Below are 23,527 nucleotides of genomic sequence, written 5' to 3' on the forward strand. Positions count from 1 at the left end.
AGGATGCTCGATGCTCTTTCTCATTGTCTCTTGCACATTGTCACGTTAATTGTCACGTCATGTTAAGGCAGGGAAGTGTCACTTCATTGAGAACCACATGATCATCATAAACAAAACTTCTGGCTGCAAATAAAAAGACATAAAGCAATCCATTGCAATTACACCTGTAATAAAAACTTCCCATGTGAAAGATGCAATGCTCATTTTTTGTCTCAGGCTGTGATGTGGTGTTGCATTAGATTTTTTATATATTTTATTGAAAGGGCCTTGTGTGAGAGACAAAACAACAGAAAGACCTTATTAATTGATGGACAGAGTACCAGAAACCACATTTGGATGACATCACTGTGCACTGATGGGCTTATCGGTACAAACTGCTGTGCAGCGATACTTTGTTCAAACCAAAAGCACTTTGTTTTAAATTCTTGTAGAGATCCCAAAGATGCAGAACATACCAAATATGTCAGACAGAAATTTGGGGAAATGTATATAAAGTAATTCACAAAGCCTCTATTATATTTTCATTTGATGGAATGGTGCAGCCATAAAAACATCTCGATTTTTAATGTTTCAGTCAGTGCTCCGACAAGCTGATGTAGAATTTGATGCATATCTCCCCATGTGTGAAACCTTCCTTGCTTGCTTACTGTCAGACAGTCAGTGTGGAATAAGATGATTCTTGCAACCAACCAAGAGGTTGAACTAACAGTTAAATCTAACACATTTACACTAACAACCTTTACATGTGAAGACAGCTATTGGAAGTAAACGTGTTTGTAAGGGAGTCGAACGCGCACCAACCGCCATGTCTACGCGCGTGATGCCAGGCAGCGTGATGTAACATGTGAGGCACCGCCCCCTGCCGCGAGATGACTTTAAATGTAAGTGTGCAGCGCGCTCACATTCGGCAGTATCTCAGCAACGGCACGACAAGTTGAGACAGGTAGTCGGGCCGTTGAGCTCATAAAGGAAAGGACACCATGTCGTATACTAAGTTTGTTGCCGCTCTTGTTCGGTCAAACCCGGGCAATGTCAAGAAAATACGCATTTCACCTGGAAGATGTCGGTCGACGGTGGCATCCACCAAGAGCCGAGAGGAGAAAGATCAACACATGGAAGGGTGCACCGTGGTGGAAACTGTGCCGACGGAACTCATCAAACAGACCAAAAATGACACAAACTCGCAGTTAAATAAAATCCACATTGACTTCGACAACACCCAGGAAGCCTACAAAAGCAAGGGTAACATAGAGCTGCTGCGAAGTCTGCTGGTCTTCAAGCTTTGTACAATTGACGTCCTCGTTGAAAAGAACAAAGAGGTGAGTTGATGTAGCTCAAAAGTTAGCCTTTGAATTAAGAAAACTTTGATATGTATATCTATAACTGCGTAATAATTAAGTGATTGAGCGAGGAAGTAAGATTCCTGTTATCTAATAGACTGGGGGCGTTGGCTATTATAATGGTACAAAATAATAAATTACTGACATGAATAACTTATTGTCCTTGTTTTGTTTTCAGTTGATGGACCTGACCAAGAAGTTGTTTGGGCAGTGGATGTTTGAGAAGATGATGAAGATGACCTTCTATGGTCAGTTTGTGGCAGGGGAAGACCACAACTCCATCAAACCTTTGATTCAGAAGAACCAGGCCTTTGGTGTGGGGGCAGTTTTGGACTATAGTGTTGAAGAGGACTTGACACAAGAGGAGGCAGAGAAGAAGGAAATGGAGTAAGTATTGTTTACATCTGACTGAGCATGATTTTAGTAAAGACTGATGCAGGTTACTTCTTTCTCATGGAGGTTTGTGGTTCAGGTAGTATGAAATGATTTGTACTGAAGCTTTAAACCAAACACAGGTAATCCATATTTCATAACTTTAATGTATGCCATATGTGCACCATAAGAGGAGACATTTATGAGTTGTGTAACATGTTAACCTCAAAGGACCTGTTGAGTTAAGTGTTTGTACAACTCAGTATCACATGCTCCACAACAGTATCAGTTCCTGACCCAGCCCATGCTCTCTTAAAGACAAGGACACACTTTAAAAAACTTGAAAAACTGGAAGAAACTTGAAGAGGCCATCTAAAGAGACCCCACCCCCCTACCCCTCTGCATGCATGGTTGAAATAGGAGCTGCACATGGAGCATGGTGGAGCAATTACAAGAATAAAATCAAAATAACATGAATTATGCAATCCAAAATATGATTCATCCTTGTAAGCAAACTGTTTTCTGAAGTGAGTGTGTTTTTGTTTCATTTCTAGCAGCAAAACAGTGCCTGTCCTCTATTGGTTGGCTAGGACAGACCCCTCTCCTGTGATTGGCTGAGCTGGTCATTCAGTTGGGGGATGTACCTCATAAATAGGCTGCCAACCTTTTAGAGTAATGTTCCTCAGCCCTTCACAGGGCACACACTCAATAAGAGTTACGCAATGTTCTGAGGAGGAAATGAGCTTATTTTTTTCATTGAGGATTATCTCACACAAAGCACATACACATGCTAAATCCAAACTCAGTTTATTTCATCTACATCAAGACTCTTTTCCAATTCACAGAAAGAAAATACTGCAAGCTTCATGAAGGAGACAACACAGTAGTTATGTTTGTTCCCTGTTTATCATATAACTGCATATAAAAGTCAAATAAAAAACATTTGCCATTCCTCAACAACAAGTCTTTTTTGCCTTTCAAGATAGTCTTAGATTGCAGTAGAAACATCTTTAGACCTTCCTGTGTTCACTGTTGGCATACTGTCTGGATAATTAATTGATTTGAAGCAATGTAAGTGAACTGAGATAAACTATAAAAGCTATAATCTCTTTTTTTATTTATTATGTTCTATTCTGAAGCCAATCCTTCCTTCTCTTTCAGTTCATGTGTTTCTGAAGCAGAGAAAGAAAGACCAGGTTTGTATATCAGTTGAAATTATTTTAATTTATTGTATGTAATATAGTAACTGTTCAAATTCAGCTACTGTGTGCTTCGTTGACTAAAGACCTGCTGTACAGTTAGCAAGAAAGACTGGCAACTGGCAAGACTGAACTGCTGGTTTGCTTTGATACTCAGCTGCTTCAGCTTGGCCTGAATGCAACATGAGTGTCAGTTGGTATGTCTAGTCATGTGGCCATGTGGTCTAGCTTGGGCAGTACTGGTTATATCAGGATTTAGCAGGGCCTGAAATGTCCAGATCAGAGGGTACAGTGAGAAGAAGCTTGGTTAGTGTCACAGGTTAATGTTTGAAGCTCAAGTACATAATTCAGTAGTGCTTTCTCCGGTATTATTTATTTTTTATTTTATTTTAAAATCGGATGTACCATATAATTAGTGATGAGATACATGCTTAGACTGAAATTTCAGATTAGATGATCAGATATCTGTTAATTGCAGACTAAAGAACAATGTGATAGATTTATTGTGGCGTAAATAAATAATTAAATAAATGTACAGTACTCAAAACAAAAGCTTTTAGGATTGAAATAATTCTGAATACAGAGTCAAGTTGTAGAACAAAGAGAAACTACTTTTAAGTACTTGGAAATGTTAGTATTGTCTCTTGAAATGTATTTTGTATATATTATATCTTGAATGATCTCATTGATAAAAATGTGATCGATATATTCAACTCCCAGTCAGCTCCCAATTAGTAGTAGTTCAAAAAACAAAATTCTGTCAAAAATGTGTTGGGGGAAAAAAAGCTTTACGTTTGTGGTGAAAACATCTTTTTCCATGTCAAGCAGCTCACGCTACCTTCTTTTCACTCCAGGTGCTGATCATCGTGAGAAGAAGTACAAGGCCCATCGTCAGTTCGGGGACAGGCGTGGGGGGGTTATTAGTGCTCGTACCTACTTCTATGCAGATGAGTCCAAATGTGACAACCAAATGGAGACATTCATAAACTGCATTAAAGCCTCTGGTAAGTAGCGAGGTTTCTGAGGAAGCAATTACAATATGTTAGAGATTGGTTATTGTTATATTGGCAAGCACTAAAGCAATTGTAAAATAAGGTTTGCAGTATAGATAGAGTTGAATTACACCAAATAAAATGGGTGGAGACATTGAGTGATGTGATGTGTTTTCCATTTCAGGTGGAGCTTCTGCAGATGGATTTTCTGCTATCAAAATGACTGCTCTCGGACGCCCACAGTTCCTTGTAAGTTCATGTCTTCAATATTAACTAAAAGATAGACTAAAAGATTGATAGTTGTGCTGCCACTAACACTAACAAACAGTGTATTGGCACAATATCACCTTTACAGGGGAATGGGAAAATAAAACATTAGCCAGTTATGTATCTCTTCTTGGTTTTGAGTCAATGCCAGTTGATTAGTATGATCATAGATTCATGTTACTGTGTACAAACCCTAGCAGCTGCCTTCAGCTGCCTGAAATTGTAATATAGCATTCATAATTCAGCATGCAGGAAAAAATTTATGGAAAGACACAGTTCCTGTGTCAGACGGAGGATTCACACCTCAGCGTCACACTGTCCTATCTTTCTCAGACGAAAATGATTTGAGCAAGAGGTTTTCTGTGAATAAAATACTGATGTGTCCAGCTAACCCCATAATAATGTGACTCATATGCAGTATTATCATTTGATCATTGTTGAATATTTTCTGTGTTTGAACAGCTCCAGTTTTCAGAAGTCCTGGTTAAATGGAGACAGTTCTTTAACTTCCTCGCAGCACAGCAGGGAAAATCTGATATGATGGTTTTGGACCAAAAATTGGAGCTGGAACAACTGAAGGTATGTCGTGCCTTCAGCAAGTCTAATACATCTCAGATGTTCTTTAGTTGAGTTCAATCCTTCATTTCTTAATGTAATGTAATGTCCTTTGTTGAAACAATACTCAGCTAATATGTGTTTTTAATCAATGAAATATTTCTTTGTAGGAAAGTCTGACTAAGATGGGTGTTGGAGCCAAGGATGACATTGAGAAATGGTTTACTGGAGAGCAGCTTGGTTTTTCAGGGTAAGATAGTCAATCATTAGTGCAATGATAACCACATACTTCACATTAATACTTTTATTAAATATACATCAGTACAACAGAGCCTCCGGCTTAAGTTCTTGAACTCCTGTTAAATCAGTTGAAGTGTTTAGCTTGAAATGCTAATTAATACACATTTTCTCACATCTTATGTCCAGAGCGATGGATCTGCTGGACTGGAACAGTTTGATAGACGATACAACAAAAATCTCCAATCTGCTTATGGTGCCAAACATCGAGGTAAGTCATTGTCATTTAAATATTTAATGGAGGAAAGAGGCAAGAATGGCCGTTTGTAATTGTTGCCCTTGGTTTAAATCAGTCTGCTTATCTCTTATCTGTACACAGTGAGCTGTCCAATGAACACAGAAGGTATTAATGTCATCTTCAAAAGGGCATGTCTCCAGTGATATCGCATTTGATAGCAGAAACACATTTCTTTTGGTGATCATTTTCCTGTTTTAAGGGAGGGGGTGCAACATTCTTCCTAAACATTACATTTCAGACCTCTACATTTTACAGAGCATACAGTTAATGGTCTCATAAAGAGAAAGTGATGTAAACAATAAATTCGTAAAATAGATGTATGTATGTGTAGACAACCGTTTTTGTTTCCACATCTGAACTTGAATTTCTTTACTACATTGTGGGAACAAGTTGATTCAAGTCTTGTTGGTACAAGAAATGTATCTTCTTCCCACCAGTAAACATTTATTCTGATAAAAACATAATATCATTGGGACTTAAAGTGCACTGTACATTTCTGCAGTGTTACAAGTCGAGTTATAGTGCACATGCTATTAAGTGCAGTTCAGTTTGAAAAGGGACACGGGACAAAATGGCACCCCCACCCACCCAACCATTGCCATGACTGTCACATACTGATATAGTTTGCAGGTTTATCCTGATCATAAAAATGGCCTTCAAGAGCAAATGCCAAACGACTGGATGTTTTGTGTGTTGATTGTTCAGACAGGCCAGCTGGAACCTTTGTTGAACAAGTTTACAGCTGAGGAAGAGCGTCAGATGAAGAGAATGCTCCAGAGAGTGGACGTTCTGGCCAAGGTAAGGATACCAAAGCAAATACATTTACATTTATTGAATAATTTTAAGAAGCAATACAGACATCTAAAACCAGTTTGTTGCAATGGCCTGGTTCAAGGAAATCAAATAAATCAGAATTGAATTGTGTTTGCTGAAGTGATGAACCCCTCTTTGTCTTGTACATTAATGATGAGTGCCACTTATGGAGCCATGTAAACTGTAAATACTCTTTGACTGTGCGTCCCAGCATGCCATGGACAACGGGGTAAGGCTAATGGTGGACGCCGAGCAGACGTACTTCCAACCAGCTATTAGTCGATTGACCCTGGAAATGCAGAGGAAATTCAACAGAAACAAGCCAATCATTTTCAACACTTATCAGTGTTACCTGAAGGTGAGATCACAGTTCCCTCATTACAGCTAATCATGACCATTTGTACTATTGATCAGTTATATCTACAGACCCTTGTCTCAATTGTGAAACCAAAATTGTCTTTTTTGTCAACAATGTTGGTACATTTTGTAACATGAAGTTCTGTTGTTGCTACTAACCATTCTATATAGATAGTGATGTGTATTATTTGATACTAATCATAAAAGTAGTCTTTTCATAAAATGATATGCAGTACAAAGTTGCCATGTATGCAATGTTCCAGGAAAACAACTAGCAGATGTTGGGGCCCCATAAAGATAAGATGTATTGTTGTTTAGACATGGTCTTCTTTGGTATGTGAAAGGTCATTCTGAGAGGTCTCTTTTCCTGACCCCTAGATGGGAAACAGAAGATACAGACTCGTGTGTTGTAGTAGGACCCCATGTAGGCTTAAAGGTATAAAAGACGAGCTTGAACAGTGTTCGAGGCAGCAGTACTGATTTGGCTACAGGTGCTGTACAGGTCAAGATGCGCATGCCTGTTGATCCTGATCTTTGATGCAAATAAACAATATTATGTAAAAAGTCAGTATCAGCGGAGTTTCCTTCCATCATCGGATCATCGCCTACATCTGGGGAATGAAGAAGAAATTAACAACAATAGAAAAGCCTAAACAGATGTTTTGTTTGTGTACAATAGCTAGCTCAGTAAAGCTGTACAATACGATTTTAAATCTTGTTTCTGTACCCATAGAGGCACCCTGCCCTGTAAAGATGGTTTGAATTTAGTCATATCCTTTTGTGTTTTTTAACACTTTTAGGAAGCCTATGACAATGTAACTGTGGACGTTGAGCTGTCACGACGGGAGGGCTGGTACTTTGGTGCCAAACTGGTTCGTGGAGCCTACATGTACCAAGAGAGAGACAGGGCCAAAGAGATTGGCTACGAAGACCCGATAAACCCAGACTATGAGGCCACTAACAGGATGTATCACAAGTACGTGTTGAATTATTGTCAAGGGCCTTTGTGCTTCAGCTAGAAAATGTCTAAATCCTAACCATCTGCCTTGTTGTTTGTCCAGGTGTTTGGAGTACTTGCTGGAGGAGATCAATCACAGCAGGAAACCAAATATCATGGTTGCGACTCACAACGAGGACACAGTGAAATTTACCCTAGAAAAGTATGTTTTGTCTCAGGCATGCATGAAAATTCAACGGTAGAACATTTGGCATGCACTAAGGGCAGATTTAGTTTGAACATACACGAAAGCCATAACACCCCTCACTCATAAAGGATTAATCCTGGTTGGTTTAAACTAATGCCGAGGACATCGCTCTAAGTGAAACGTATTCTTTGTCAACTTTCCAAAGCAATTATAGGATTTACAGAATGATATTGCCACATCAGTGGTGGAACACCACACTCACTCTTATCATGTAACAGCCCTTTGTGTGTTTTTTTTCCTGTTTTTTTTTTTCAGGATGAATGACATGGGCCTTTCACCCACTGAGAATAAGGTTTACTTTGGACAGCTGCTGGGAATGTGTGACCAGATCAGCTTCCCGCTAGGTATGTTGCACACAGCTCGGATACTAAAAGTAAACAGTAAGTTATGGAATCACCGAGGCTTACATCACATAGTCATGTGGCCATAGAGGTCCCACTGAAACGTAGTCCCTACACGTGTCAGCTTTTCAGCACTCAGTTGGCCACTGACCTTACAGATGGGCTATCTAACCTATAGATATCTTGGGAGGGAGAAGAACTCCACATGCTCAATGTCATTAACTGTCTATTACCAAATGTTCAGCAGTGATGCACGCTATCAGTCTGAACAGAAACACGTCACTACCCAGAATTGTTTAAGAGTAATTATGAGACATAGTGCTGTCTGCTACAGTCTGCTACTGTGCATAATGGCTTTGTGAGCTGTGCCAAAATTACATTTTCTCTGTATAACACAATGATAAAGATGATTTCAACAGTCCATCTAAATGGGTTATGCAAGTGAGATCTCAGGGAAATCTCAGTGCCCTTCACATTGGCATGAGGTTGAAGTAGTGCCTCGACTACTTCAACCTCATGCCAAAGTGAAGGGCACTGAGATTGATTTTCAAAATGTGTTGCTGTTTAAACAATGATGCAAAGATCTGGTGATGCAAATGGTTTATTGCAGATGACTAGTGATGGTTAATGTTTGACCTTGTCATATCACTTGATATCTAATACCGTAATACAATATTTATTCACTATAACTAAATTTCTAATTTAAAAACATGTTTTAATTTACTGCACCATTATTTCAATTTTTCAGTTTTGACAGCTTTTGTTGTAGTGCAGTTATTTATCTACCATGTTAACTTTATGAGCTATTGTCAGCTTAAAAACTTAATTTAATGTGCCTTGTAACTATTTTGGCTATTTCTTTGCTATATCCATTTTTGAATTCTGCTGTTGGACGTTACATACCAAGTCATGACATGGATCGCACACACGGTGGAGATAGCAGACACGGATTTAAATCGAGTCACTTCGCTCTCTCTTGAAAACAGGTCAAGCAGGGTTTCCAGTCTACAAGTACGTTCCCTATGGCCCGGTCAACGAGGTCATTCCTTATCTGTCTCGCCGTGCTCAAGAGAATCGTGGCTTCATGAAGGGATCCCAGAGAGAGCGCAGCCTGCTGTGGAAGGAGCTGAAGCGCAGGTTGCTGCATGGTCAGATTTTCTACACGCCTGTCTACTGAGTCTCAGGAGCAGAACGTATTGACAGCAGTGTAAGCATTCCACCATCCTCACGTTACCTCTACTTGCTAACCACTGTTAGTAGGAAGATTAATGTCCTTCCTTGGCTTATTAGGCTGTGCAGTATGGAGGAAAGGTGTTTTAGAGTGTGGCATGGTTTTTGACAGAGATTTATTTAGCTTTTAGCAGTGTATTTAATAAAGCAGTGTTTAAAACATTGCCATAATAATACATTGTGGAGATACATGTGCTACGTCTTTAAGAAGTGATGATTGATATTTGTCTCTAAATCAGAATGAGTTTATTTAACTCAAAAATGGGCCACAGTAATCCTCATAGTCAAGTCAACAAAAAAAATGAAACCACTTTTGCAAATGTTTAAGCTTCTAAAAGTCGATCCTCTCTGATGTACAGCATGGAATAAGTCAGTAGAGGCTAAGAAAAGTATACTGGGTATGTATGGTTACCAAAGGTGGCTTACTTGTGTGTATATATGTATATCTGTCCTGTGCTTTTTTCTTTTAAATGGTAAAAGACACTCTTTGTATGTTCAATCCCGTAGCTGTCACAGTGCCTTATGATTGCTTTAACTGGAAGCAATCAACTATTGCACAACTTGATTTTGTTTTTGTTACTGTACACTCCTCCAAGGGGATTGTAAATTATTTTAGCAAGTTCATAGCTGATACTATGTGTCATTGTATTAACCGACTGCAACAAATAGTTTGCTAATTATTATGCAGGATAACCATTTTGATTACACAAAATGGCTTCGATTGGAAAAGATATATACTCATATTCTTGGCTTTAATTCATACTCTGTTTTCCATCAAAGCATAGACAGTAAATGTGGCATTACAAACCAGACAATCCTTTTTTTATCCTGACCATTGATGAAGAGCAGAGCACATTTTTGAAATTTTACAAAGAGCAAAGGCACCCTTTCTGTCCAGGATTATGTAATGTAGATATGTGCAAACGAACCAACTACCTTTTTTATTGGATGTGGCTGTTTGCAGTAGATAACCTTCATTTAGCCTCTGACAAAACAAACTCCATCTACTGACCAGTACGAGGCTGAAGAGTGACTCAAGGTGATCCATTTCAATACTTGACGTGTTCCAGATGGTCCTGACGTCATTATTCTCTGAAGTCAAGAACATTGTCTGTTCATCAAACAGAGACAATACCAGCAACAAATGTTCAAAGCAGGAAAACAGGAACTGTTGTGTCCCATGAAGTTCCAATAAAATGCCATGGTTACTGCTGGGATTTCTTTCCAGGAAAACTGCGCCCAAGTACTTAAGAACATCTGCACTGTTGCATAAGCTGCATTGGAGGAGAAACTGCCTATGAGTTCAATATGTTATTGTAGAGAAGATTTCAGAAAGACTGGTTGTGTCGGTATCTCTGGTTTCAATGCTGCTCACAGCCTTCGAATCATCTGTTGGCTAGTGTCGTCCTCAGAAAAGGTTGTGGTTGATTGAATGTATTTAAATTGAACTGTTGTTTTTTAGGACTGGAAATGACTTCTGTAACATTTTCTAATTAAAAACTATGAATAAAGGCTTATCCTTTTTTAAGTTAAATAAAATGTGCAGGGTATTTTTGGAGACACTACAAAAGTTAATAGTCGAATGAAGTTGGTCTGCTTTGCGGTTGCTGTTTTTAAAGCAATTTCACTGTCACAGAATTTCTACATGTAAGACATTTAAGTTTATTTTTTCCTTTATTGGTGTGCAAGGTTGAAATGTACAAAAACAGTTTAAGAAAATCATTTTAATGTCCCTCACCTGGAATGAACCACGGTGTATTATGAAGTTTGTGAACTTGCGTAACACTGGCACATTTTGAGTATTTCAGTAGGAATTAGATTTTATTTGAGTGCATTTCTTTTGAGGTTTTTCATTCTTTTGTGTTTGGTTTCCTCGTCATCACTGTGTCAGTATAAACCATGTTTTATACAATTGTAAGAAAGTGTTATTATTGATTAACACAATAAAATACTGTTAACAAAAAAAACAAACCAGAATTATGTTTACTCTTGTTACAGCTGTGGATAAGGGAAGTGGACATTTACGTAAACAACACTGAGCTGCAAATATGTTAACTTTCTTAGTTGTTTTGGGGAGGATCTATGGACTCAAAGGTTACAAAACATGACATAATATTTTTGCTGCCTTACATTTATACAAACTCCAGCTTCTGCCATTGTAGAAAAGCACCCCAGACTGGATAGATGCCACCCTGATCTTATCTCGTAGTGACTTGTGATCTTGTTGTCCTCGCTGACGTAGTATGATGCCAATGACATCAACAACTATGCCACACAGAAGCCAGTGGGCTCCCTGTGCCAAATCGATGTGACCTACTGAGTCAGAGATGATTCCTAGCCAAAGTCAACAGCAGCTGAGGCAGCACCTGCGTCCAGGTACCTGGAGACTAAAGCAAAACAGTGAGTCTGCCCTACAACACAACACACGGCTGGCTGGAGACCAAGCAGACCCTACTGGGTGTGCTCTCTCGGGTGTTTACACCTTTTCTGCAAACTTATCTCATTATGTCCATCTAAGCTCAAACCCTGCTATATAAATACCACATGTCTTCGTACTGGGGGGTAGGAGGGAGCTGTTTCAATGTTAAAACATATTGCCTACATGGGTGGACCATTGTTCTCATGACTGGACCAACAAGTTCTCAGAAACAATAAAAAAGATGTAAATCAGTAGCCTACATCCCCCATATCTGCCTTCTCTGATCTGCTGCAGCTGCTGAGCATCAACAAACACTGTTGTGGTGACAGGAGGGCGGGTGGCAGCAGGCGAACTGCGCCCTCACATGTTGATATGATCTTCATATGCATCCACCTTCACACACCTTTACTTTTCGGAGCAATATAAAAATGATTCACCATCTCCTAATTTTGGATTTGAGGTTAAGTCTCTTTCAGCTGGCCAACAGGAAAGACCATGATAGTAGCTATCAGTGTTGGAAGAAGTATTCAGATCCTTTACTTAAGTAAAAGTAGTAAAACCACACTGTGAAAATACTCCACTACATGTGAAAGACCTGCATTCAGAACCTTACTTAAGTAAAAGTATTGTGCAATAAAATGCTCCCTGTCAGTGTTTTACTATTATATCTGATGTTTCTGGATTAATATTACTGCTGCATTAATGTGTGTGTTGCATTTCACTGCTGTAGATGTTCAAGGTTAATTTCAAGTACTTTATGTACTGTTGGGTAGTTTAATCTACAGCAACGCATCTGAAAAGTAACCACAAACATATAGGAGTAAAAAGTGGTAAATATTTGCCTCAGATGCATTTTTCATACTTAAAGTAAAGTTTGATTTTAGCCTAAATATTTACGCATATCTTACAATAAATTTTAATACAGTGGGTTCAATTTAACACATCTTGAGTACTGATTCTGAATACATAAAGTAGTGTAAATATTAAATGCTTAAGTATACTTTCATAAGACACAAGGATGTTTTAAAGCTGAATTGTCGGACTACGATGTGTTGAACAGTTATATAGAGGCGTGCCATCCAATGGTAGCATCATTTACAAACCAATTCAGTCCCTGTGGGAGGAGCATTTAGCATTCAGTCCTCACAGCCAATGAGATATGACTTCAGGGAGTGTGTACAGCATGCTGAACAATAGAGGGTTTTCTTTCTCCTTGTAGAACATCTTCACCCTGACACTTCTAATGCTGTCATCTGCAGGTAAACAAAGCCTCTTTGCTTGTATTTCTTCTACATGCTGTATTCTACTGTGCTTTATTCTTTGGTTTACCCTGACTTTTAGGGCTAAGACATCTTGCATAAGTGAAGGGTTTAAGCGAGTTGAATGTCTTTCATAGTGTACTACAACTACTATGAGACATACATATCATAGGCATTCTCATAAAATGTAACAAATGGACTATACAGATGACTATCAATGTCAAAGATTAGAAGTAATAGCTCGTATGCAAAGGGACACTCCTTTTCACATGATACCAGCCGCTTGAATTTATCTGGAGTGATTATTTTATCGAGAGGAAGCATCTGTCCAGTGTCAACTGTGGAAACCTGTTTTGATCTTTTTCGTGAGCACTATGCTGTTACAAGATGCTTGTACCTAAGCTGTGTTTATAATGTTCGTGGCTCTTTTCTCTTTCTGTTTCTGCTGTTCGTTGTAAAGGCAATTTAAGCAGCATAAACATGTTTATAGTATAAACATGGGGGCTCTTTGTTGTATAAGACAGAAAGAATGATGCCGCAGTTTTCTTGTCTATCTGTATTATCTCCCATTTCCTCGTTCTACAGTTTATCATATAGATCTTCTTTTAACCTTCTCTTAACCTGGTGATAAATACCAGGTTAACTTTAATTTAAATGGGCCAGGCCTGGGCTTTTCATAAATACATAATATCTACTCTACTACTCTTATGTATAAACGGATGAGGTGAGGTAAGGGGGTAATTAGTTGGCCTGTGTGTAAGATGCCGCAGGGCGTTACAACCGTTAATGAGTTTCATGTAGCTGCTCACACAACAGTTACGCAGCAAAATCCTGCAAGGTGTGTCTTAAAACCTCAAAGCCTTGTTGGTCTTTTCCCTGTAACGTTTTCCTCTGTATGGTCTTTAATTTCATTTCCAGGTTCTCGTTTGTGTTTTAATGATGTCAGGCATCAAAGGAAAGAAGTGCACACTTGTGATACGAAGGCTGATTCTCTGGGTTTTATTGACCAACATCATGCTGGTACTGTACTGCCTGACGAACCCAACCCAAGTGAAGATTAGGTAAAAGACTTAAAAAGAAAAGCATTGTTTTTATTGAGCCAAGTCAGTTGATCTGTTTGCTTATCCATGTATTTTATTTATAGGGGCTCCCAAGAAGACACGTGTCCTCTCAGTATGGCAAAATCATTGACAAAAAATGTGACCATGCCTTCTCAAAGCACAAAGTCAGAAGAGTGCTCCCCCACGGTGAACATCATGTTCATGAAGACCCATAAAACTGCTAGCAGCACCATACTCAACATCCTCTTCAGATTTGGAGAAAAGCACAAGCTTAAATTCGCCTTCCCTGATGGGCGCAATGACTTCTTCTACCCGTCGCCTTTCCTGTGCTCCCAGGTGAAGGATTACAGGCCTGGAGACTGCTTCAACATCATTTGTAACCACATGCGCTTTGACCATCACGAAGTAGCCAAGCTCCTGCCTCCAGATGCTGCATACATCACCATCCTACGTGACCCAGCGGATCTCTTCGAGTCGTCCTTCCATTACTATCGCAAAGCAGTTCCTCTCACATGGAGGATCAATGGAGGGAGCAAACTGGTAGAGTTTCTGAACAATCCTCAGGCCTTCTACAGCCCAAAGGCTTTCAACTCATTCTATCTTAAAAATCTGCTCTTTTTTGACTTAGGTTTTGATAACAACCAGGAGGCTGATGATCCTCGTGTAATGAGGGATATTCATGACTTATCGAAACGTTTTGATCTGGTTCTCATAGCAGAATACTTTGAGGAGTCTCTTATCCTGCTTAAGGACACACTCTGTTGGACCTCGGAGGACATCCTGTATTTTAAACTCAATGCTCGCAAGAGCTCATCTGTATCTCGACTGACCCCTGAGCTGAGAGCCAAAGCTTTACAGTGGAACGGGGCTGACTGGAAACTCTATCAGCACTTTAATGCTACCTTCTGGGCCAGAGTAGAGATGTATGGGAGAGAAAGAATGACACGGGAGGTTGAAGAGCTGAGGAGAAGAAATGCAGAGATGAAGGCCATCTGTATTGAGGATGGAGGTGCAGTTGAAGCCCAAAAGATTCAGGACAGACGTTTCCTGCCCTGGCAGCCAATTGGAGAGTCTTCCATCCTGGGGTATAACATGAAGAAACATATTGATCCCAAATTCAGGACAATCTGTGAAAAAATGCTCACACCTGAAATACAATACTTATCAGACCTGGGTGTAAGCCTGTGGCTTACTAGACTATGGGGTTGGTTTAAAGACAATGTTTTTACAGTTTGACTTGGATTAAGACATTTACAACTAAAATATAACCATTTATCCTACAACACATGTGACTACCTATTTGAAACAAGTGTTTCTCTTATTTCTTAAGTTTTCACACAGACTGTCAGTTATCTCAAATACTTCCTTATTATCTGTTGGCCATTAATTACTTCTCACAGTTTGTTGTATCAACATTGAGCACTACATAAAGAATGATGCAATAAACTGGGTTTACACTCTTTTAAAATGGGTTCAGGCTTAAAGTGTGAACAGTAAAACTCCTCTATGTTGTTGTACCTAAATTAGTAAAATTCTGCGGTTGATACCTCCCTGGTAAGATTTATATAGTCAATGTTTTCTCAATATTATGCAAAGCCTATTTGCTTGACAAATGTTTCCAGCTATAATGTTGAAAGTACGTTGTTTCTCATTGGGGCAGGCAGTGTTGGTGTGCCCCCTAGAGGCCTGCACCTGAGCCCCAGGCCTCACACCTGAGCACCAGGCCCTCAGGTGCAGTTGTCTGCAATGCATTTGAATGGTAGTGGCCTTACCTGACCCTGTCATAATGGTTTACATAAGATGTCTTCATCATTGACAGTAGTAACGCTTTAACATGGCATGAAAAGCAAATACACTTTCTGTGTGTACATTAGCTTATGCATAAGTAAATGACTGATCACTTTCATGATTATTTTTCGTTTCAAAAAAAGGCAGCACCTGCCAAACCTGTGGCCTTTACCTCTTTAACAACCCAAGTAATTCATGACATTTCCCTAAAGATGACCACCCATTCTACAGTCACTGTGGCAACATTACCTACCATTTGTAAATTGTACTACTTTTTGCTGATTTGGCAGAGCTAAAAATTAATAAATGTGAATTAGTGAATTTCATCACACTATTTGTGGCACATAAGGCATGTCTTTAGAATCCATCTAGAAACAACATGCCATTTCCCTGTGTAATGAAAACATGTCATTCATGGGCTAAAAATAATTTCTTATATATAGGTGCTTGAAGCTAATACAGCAAGCACACAGCAGCCAATTGCAGAGAACTATGTATCGTGTTTTAGAAGACTTCAATCATCATCAATGATTAAGTATACTGTAGAAAAACTGGTTTCTGGTATGACCCCTTCATCTATTGTAAATATGATGCTTCTTTGTAAACATGCTCCAAGATATACTATGTATACTATAATTGTATTATTTTCCATTTATATTTGGACTTACTCATATTTTTGTTGTAATGTAGTAGATGTGGCAACAATAAGCAGCTGTACATGCTCCTTACATGGTTATGTTGCATTTTGGTTTTAAAATCAGCCTGGAGCCTTTGCTGCTTGTAACATGTCCCCATCTCCCACCTTTTCTGTCTTTCCATCTTGAACTGCCAGATAAAGTAAAATGCCACAAAAACAAGTCAAACCCATAACTTTACACATAAAACATGCACATCAATTACTATCTTTTGTAAGTATAACAAAAGATAGTAATTCAGATAAGACAAGATTCGTGGATGGTTCAATTGCAAAGCATCCTCTCTATTGATACTCTGGAAATGATAGAATTAGTCCTTAAAAATGTGCCTTTACACTAAGTTGATTCTTCAACAGGAGCGTGTAATAAGTAAGTTAAAAAATGTACAGTAAAACCAATCTAATAGATATACGTTGAGATGCATGCCATGTTCGATATGTTAAATCAAAACATTGTGACACGTGTAAGACATTAACACGTTTAATTTAATCATTTACAATCTGTGAGGAGAATGAAGGCATTACAAACAACAACAGGGAGGATGGGATGAGGTGACAGGAACCATTGCTCCATCTTCATGGTGGACTAGACAGTCAATCAGCTCCCACAGGTCCTCTGGTGGCCGCTGCCAGCCTGGGCATGACTTTGAGCACATTGTCCATGTTGACTGATGCTTGATTCAGGTGTGGAGTCCAGGGAGAATGGATAAAGGAAGTGTGACTACAGTTGCACTTCAACCTTAGATAACCCCGGGGCCGCGTCCTATTCCTCGTCTTTGTTCTCGTAATTGTGTTGGATGTGTTTCCATAGTTTCTATAATTAAATCACATTATGTAGACATTAGACATTTCATATGTACAAATACATTGTATCAACAGACAGAGTTCTAAAAGGACGCGATTGCTCGGTTTAGCGAGCTAGCTAGCTTAGCTAACGTTAGCGCCGCTTCGCCCTCTGCTTGCAAGGTCAGGATAAAATAAGCATTAAAATACCAAAGGACACACTTACCCCGCGATTCATATTCTCAAAAATCGCGTCGCCACCTTGGTCGAATAACCGTTCAAAGAAGACCGCTCCAACCATGATGGTTATAGCGAAAGTGGACGTTCTCCTGAAGAGCAGATTGTAGACGGACTTCGCCAGCGCCATGTTGGTGGGATAGTGCGCAAGAGCGGATGCTGCGGTAACACACTTCCGCTCCAGGAATGTGTCGGACGCTTATGACCCTGCAAAGATACCGTACTTAAGCAACGGGCAACAGTGGTCGGAGGATTTTCATTTTGTGCGTGGCCTTTTTAAGCATCACAGAGGAGGACAGCACTGTTTGGCCAATGGTTTGTGCTCTTTTCCGTTTTAAATTAAATGTGCTCAGGGATTGAGAGCCAACGTTCATTGGTTTGGCAACAAGCATGCGAGCTAACTTTCCAAATTTATCAACGCTACGGATAAATATTCAGGGGTGTTAGCGTTTGCTACGCTGGCTTATCTGGGAAGTATTTCTACGAGCATCAAATTCCCCGTTTACATGCTCAGAATATTTCTCAACAGCTTTGTACCGCCAGACTTAAGGGTGATTGTATCCTCAGAGTAGAACAGGAAGTCAAACCAAGGCATATTCAAAATAAGAGTTGTTTTAAACGACGCACCTCCACTACTAAACCAATAGATGGCAGCAAACGAATGCTATTGGTGTTCTTGATAGTAGATATTAGGCTGGTTCCAGTTTGTGTCCCCCACGTAATATTTTTTTGTCCTAGGCCAAATCTGTAATTACATGTGTGACTTTTACATGAATGCAAAAGTAAACAAACAAATGAGACCACGATTACTTTATGTAAATGTAAACAAACTTGCAATGTCTCAAATGTCAAAACAGATCAATATTAGGACCATGATTAGGTCTTCTATGTACTTCTTTTTAGCATCTTAGTGCTGAAAATATTAGTCAAATAATCAATTGAAGTATATAATAGGGATGATAGTAGAATAGTATATTATAATGGTGAATTGGGAAATTTATAGTGGTATTTTTGACTATTTACATTTTATAGACTAAACAATAAATCCATGAATTAGAAAAAAATAATCAACAAATGTATTGATAAGTGTACACAAACAGTCTGTTTTGGCTCCTCTGATTTTGTTAGGAAAGACTTGTCTTGTTTTGGTAATGAATCACCTTGTGCAAAGTGATACATAACATGGCAACGCTCACTCACTTGATGTTGTACTATACACAAACAATTTCTGTTAGCACAGCTATTCACTCACCATGTGTTGACAGCAATTATGTAAAATAGTTTTGTTTCTGTTCGCTGTCTTTCAGCAATTTAAAAGGTGACATCTTGCTGGTTTGAGCACATACCCTGCACCATGGGGAAGAGATACTACTGTGATTACTGTGACCGGTCCTTCCAGGACAACATGCATAACAGGAAGAAACATCTGAATGGTGTTCAGCATCACAGAGCTAAAAAGGCCTGGTATGACTATTTTAGAGGTGAGACTTGCAGTTGATACTTAGACCTCTGACATCGCAATTATTGGTCGCAATAAAAATCATATTGCATCCTATATTTTATGCATATGATGTTTTAGTATAAATGTGTGTTTTTTTTTTTTTTAAATCAGACAGTGATCCTATGCATTACAATTTGCTATTTAAAATGCTAAGTCTTAAACCTATTATTATACCTATGAGATTTTAATAGGAAAGTTAAGCATGCTTATATTTCATTATGCCATCTTGGCTGCCCACCTGTTCACTTTATGAAGGAAGATTATATAAACAACCATGGACACACTATCACTTTTGTTTTTACAGACTCTTCAGCCATTTTGTATGATGAGCAAACAAAGAAACCCTGCAGGAAGTTTCTCCAAAAAGGTAACAGAACAGTTTAATCTTACATTTATACAATTATATATTATATTAAATGCATTTTTGTAATCATCTCTTTTTCTCTTTAGGAATTTGTGATTTTGGCCCGAACTGCAGGTTTTCTCACATGTCTGAAGATGATCTATTGAACCTGAAAAGACAAGTGGAAGGTAAGCTGCAACCAAAGGGTGGTGCTGTCTACATGAATGAATGAATGAATGATGAATATATCACAGACCCCCAAAGCAATATACCACACATTTAATGCACTGAGCATTTGCCAGTATAGATATTATTCTTTAATAGTGAGGTGAACATTCAACTTTACACTCACAGATGTCATACATGATCAACACAGTCCAGGTTGTTAATGTCTCAAACGTTATGCTGCAGTTGGTGGGTTAGCACTTGCTCATGCATTCCCTAACAAATACTGGATTGTCATGGAAATTGATAGTACTAAGTACAAATTGTCAAGTACAGTTTATCCAATTGAATTGCTATATGTTGACTGGAGCGAGATTTTATTTCTTTCAGATGAAAGACAGCTCAGAGAGGACTCTGTAGACAGACTCATGCCTGGGCGAAGTATAGAAGAATGGCTCTCTAGAAGGGAAAAGAAGCAAAGTGCCCTCAGCACCAAAGGGTATGCGCATTCATTTTTGTTTTAACACTCATACATGGTTAGCATGGCTAATGGTTATTCCTGTTGATTTAGAATTCAACTGTTCAATTATTTATCCCTGCAGAGATCTAACAAATAAGGAAGACAGTGAGGAGGGCCAAGAAGAAAGTGACATACCTCCACAGCTCCTCTCCATTCCCGACCTTCCTGCCTCTCTTCTACCTCCTCCTCCAGGAGGATGGAAAGTAAAAGTGAACACAGAATGGGGTTGAAAGATATTCATTTTGTTGTTCAAATCACTGTTAAGTGGATATGTGACATTAATAGAAGGAGGAATGGTACAGAATACATATGTTATTAAGAGATGGTGTCAGGTTTGTATTTCACTGTTTGTTGCCATTTCTCATCATGCTGTACAGTATTGTTCAACTTTGTTTTATTTAGAAGAACTATTCATTACTTAAGATGTCAGGTTTCTTGTGTAATAAGATTCAACAGTAAAAAAGAAGCTGGTTTAAATTGAGCAAAAGTTTGTATTTACATAAAATACAGTAAGATTCTATACAGGCAATGCAAAATATCCCTCGTAATTGACATTCTGTCAGTGTGCTGTTGATTGCTCCACCAATCTATAATAGAGTGTCTTTACAGTGAGACTCCTCATTTGACGTCATGTGGTCCCGAAAGGACCGGAGGATTGTCGAACAGATGGAAATAATTTTTAGTTTTATTTTAATCCTGTGCTGCGTCACCGGGGGAATCACTGATCTGACTGAATTTTATTTCTAACCCCGCCACTGGAAAACACCATTTTACTTCCTAAATAATAAAGATGGCAATCTAATGATCTGGATTAAACTTCATAATGAGAGTTTTCATAGTTGGAAAGTTTGTTAATACATCTTTATCAACAAGCCTCATGCAGATCCCTTGGATTTGTGTCTAATGTATTTATATTTGTCATTGGCTTCAATTAGGCCATTCCTCTTGACTGGGGTTATGCTGAGATGTATATACTTTGAACTGTTTCCACATCTGTTGTATACCTAATGCAGCGTTTACAACAGAATCCTCATTAAATTGTGTTTTGTATCATTTTGTCTAACTCTTATTCTGCTGTCTTGTCCTGGTCTTTTGTGTAAAACATGTCTCGGACTTTAATGGGACTTAAACTACCTACTTACCGTACCTGGTTAAAGGTACCCTGTGGTGTTTTTGATCACCAGTAGTGTTATGGAGCAATGTTTTTATGTGTGGGCCCCAGTTCTGTTTGTATCGAGCACACACACAAAGATCTTGCCTTGGTTTCAGGCTATTCTGCGCATCGACAGTTTGTGGCGGTAACATGCCAACAAGCCTAGCAATGCCCCAACAAGGACAGTGAAGAAAAAAAATTATATAAAAACATTTTTTGTTTAAAAAAGCATCGGCTTAGCAAATGGAAAATGAGGAAGGAAATACACTTTGTTAGACTTCAAGGACACACATGATGCATTTTGGAGAAAAACACTGAATGTAAGCATAACTTTGTTTGTTTACAATAATACTCCATAAGGAACCTTTAAATAAAAATGGAGTGTTCACATTTAAGTACTGAGCTTGTGGCTTTAGTTACAGCTGGCTCCTCTTTGTATGGCCCTGTAATCACACTTCATACTCACCCCCCCCCCCCAGCAGTGATTAGTATCTATTAAATCACAGTCTACTTATAGACAATCAATAGTCCACATGTTCATTAGGGCAACTTTGGATCTCTTCCTGCCCCCGTGCACCTTGATAAATTTGACATGAACAGACACTACACCTCCTTATCCCAGATCTAATCCTCTCACATCTAAACTACATCATGTCCATTGCTGCTGTGCTCACTACTTCCTCTTGTTAGCCCTTACAACTACAGTAATTCTTAATTCCAAAGCCCGGGTGCTCGTGTACGTGCTACTACATAAAGTGCACCACTATATAGCCACAAGAAAATGGCCTTTCCTTCTTTGCAGGCTGTGTGCTGTGCTCTGTGACTAATACGTGCTGAACATGTCTGATGCTGCACCGTCAGGGCCATCACACCAACAGGTCCTGACTCTTCTCCCATCCTGATCTGAAATGGTTGAATCAGGAATGAATTCAGAAAAGCATCCCCACCCAGATCTGCTCTTCTTTTTTTCTCAACCTCTCTGTACTTGATGTTAGTATCAACTATGTTGTGTAAATGTACACAGCAGATGTTCCTTTTTTAGATTTGTCATGTCCTGCTTACTTTGTAACCAATGTCACACTTGTACACAGAAAAAGAAACAGCTGGCTCATTTTTAATGCCTTTGTTTTTATTGGACTACATGCATCTAGACACCACTTACATTAGTGTATAATTGATGCAGTAACCTCTACATGTGCAGTAACAGTTACAGAAATAAAACAGCGCTGGACATTCTCAATCTAGACATTAAAATTACCAGTAATGTCACACTGCAGGATGGTACAACAAATACTAACTGGGAAGTTAGAAGAACTTTTATCAAGAACAGGGGAGAGAGAAAGATGATACACAAATACTTATTGGTACTTGGATTACTGAGGAGTCATTTCAATTCAAAAATACATTTAGCATCAGATTCTTTTTTGTCAAAAGTGATGATTTTGTAAAATGGATTTCCCTTCTTTCTAAAAGTCTAAAGTTACTTTATGTCAAGGCATGAGAGCGCAGTTTTTACTCCAAGTGACAAAGGCACAGAACAGAAGACATCTACAGTCCAAATCAAATTTATAACAACAATTAAGACAATCCGTCAACAAAGTGTACATAAATCTGCTCATTTAAACACTGTAACATACAGAATAGGACACAATATTTGCTTATATGTCTGCAGACACGATTTGACACAATAACCATATTTTATATTCACACAAAACCCATACCTTACGTGATGTGTTCACATGAAGAGGTAATGTGATGTTATATAAGTAGTTCATACATAAATGGCTAAAATATGCGAGATAAAATATCAGTTTTATTGCCAGAACGATTCTCACTGTCATACTTTTCCTCATGTGATATAGCTTTAAGATAAAAAGAGCAAGAAAATATATATAGCATTTTGTAAAACTTTGTCAAATTTGACAAATATTTTTTAAAGAAAAACATTCTGAAAAATGAATCTTAACAAATCAGAAAAGTTAATGTAAGTGCATGGCCTTAATACACACAAGAACTTGTATCTGAATGTCCAGTCAACCTGGAAATTATACATCAGGAACCTGATATGTTTTTGTACATTTTTTGTGTTTTTTTATACAAAACATAATGCTTACATTCATAATAAAATCACATAGATTTAATGTATCACTTTTCCAAGTAAGAAAATATAACCATGTTGTACTTTAAACAATATGTTGTTTTGGTGGTCCATGTAAAAGCCAGAAAACAACAATTGTTTGTGATATGTTAAATTATTGGTCACAGCATACTGCAAAGTATTTAGTATCTTGATATCGTCTGCATCACCCACAAAAAAATCGACATTTACAGGAAAATGTCAAATACTGAGATTTTTTTTTTGCAATGATCACTTTACAAATTGCATAATTATTTGAAT

At 38.5% G+C, this 23,527-nt stretch overlaps 4 protein-coding genes across 4 annotated transcripts; 3 read left to right on the forward strand and 1 right to left on the reverse strand.

The window, feature by feature from the left end:
- The first annotated feature begins 927 nt into the window (after nt 1-927).
- prodha (proline dehydrogenase (oxidase) 1a) lies at nt 928-11,159 on the forward strand. The gene is made up of 14 exons (XM_070924353.1): nt 928-1,319; nt 1,519-1,727; nt 2,874-2,908; nt 3,766-3,915; nt 4,088-4,152; nt 4,633-4,749; nt 4,896-4,975; nt 5,152-5,233; nt 5,966-6,058; nt 6,285-6,431; nt 7,231-7,406; nt 7,492-7,590; nt 7,891-7,979; nt 8,963-11,159. Exons 1-14 carry the CDS (start codon nt 981-983, stop codon nt 9,151-9,153), a joined length of 1,872 nt encoding a protein of 623 aa, XP_070780454.1. The 5' UTR covers nt 928-980; the 3' UTR covers nt 9,154-11,159.
- A 2,661-nt stretch (nt 11,160-13,820) lies between these two features.
- gal3st1b (galactose-3-O-sulfotransferase 1b) lies at nt 13,821-15,505 on the forward strand. Its single transcript, XM_070924887.1, has 2 exons — nt 13,821-13,945; nt 14,029-15,505. The coding sequence occupies exons 1-2, from the start codon at nt 13,821-13,823 to the stop codon at nt 15,179-15,181; spliced, it is 1,278 nt and encodes a 425-aa protein (XP_070780988.1). The 3' UTR covers nt 15,182-15,505.
- A 1,389-nt stretch (nt 15,506-16,894) lies between these two features.
- Nucleotides 16,895-17,578, reverse strand: uqcr10 (ubiquinol-cytochrome c reductase, complex III subunit X). The gene is made up of 2 exons (XM_070924938.1): nt 17,437-17,578; nt 16,895-17,241 (listed from the first exon to the last, which is right to left on the reverse strand). The coding sequence occupies exons 1-2, from the start codon at nt 17,575-17,577 to the stop codon at nt 17,191-17,193; spliced, it is 192 nt and encodes a 63-aa protein (XP_070781039.1). The 5' UTR covers nt 17,578; the 3' UTR covers nt 16,895-17,190.
- Nucleotides 17,579-17,679: 101 nt separating this feature from the next.
- zmat5 (zinc finger, matrin-type 5) lies at nt 17,680-20,262 on the forward strand. Its single transcript, XM_070924981.1, has 6 exons — nt 17,680-17,762; nt 18,755-18,928; nt 19,253-19,315; nt 19,399-19,479; nt 19,847-19,955; nt 20,059-20,262. Exons 2-6 carry the CDS (start codon nt 18,802-18,804, stop codon nt 20,204-20,206), a joined length of 528 nt encoding a protein of 175 aa, XP_070781082.1. The 5' UTR covers nt 17,680-17,762; nt 18,755-18,801; the 3' UTR covers nt 20,207-20,262.
- The last annotated feature ends 3,265 nt before the right edge of the window (nt 20,263-23,527 follow it).

Source organism: Enoplosus armatus, chromosome 18 (genome assembly GCF_043641665.1).
Source record: "Enoplosus armatus isolate fEnoArm2 chromosome 18, fEnoArm2.hap1, whole genome shotgun sequence".
Classification (NCBI taxonomy): Eukaryota; Metazoa; Chordata; class Actinopteri; order Centrarchiformes; family Enoplosidae; genus Enoplosus; species Enoplosus armatus.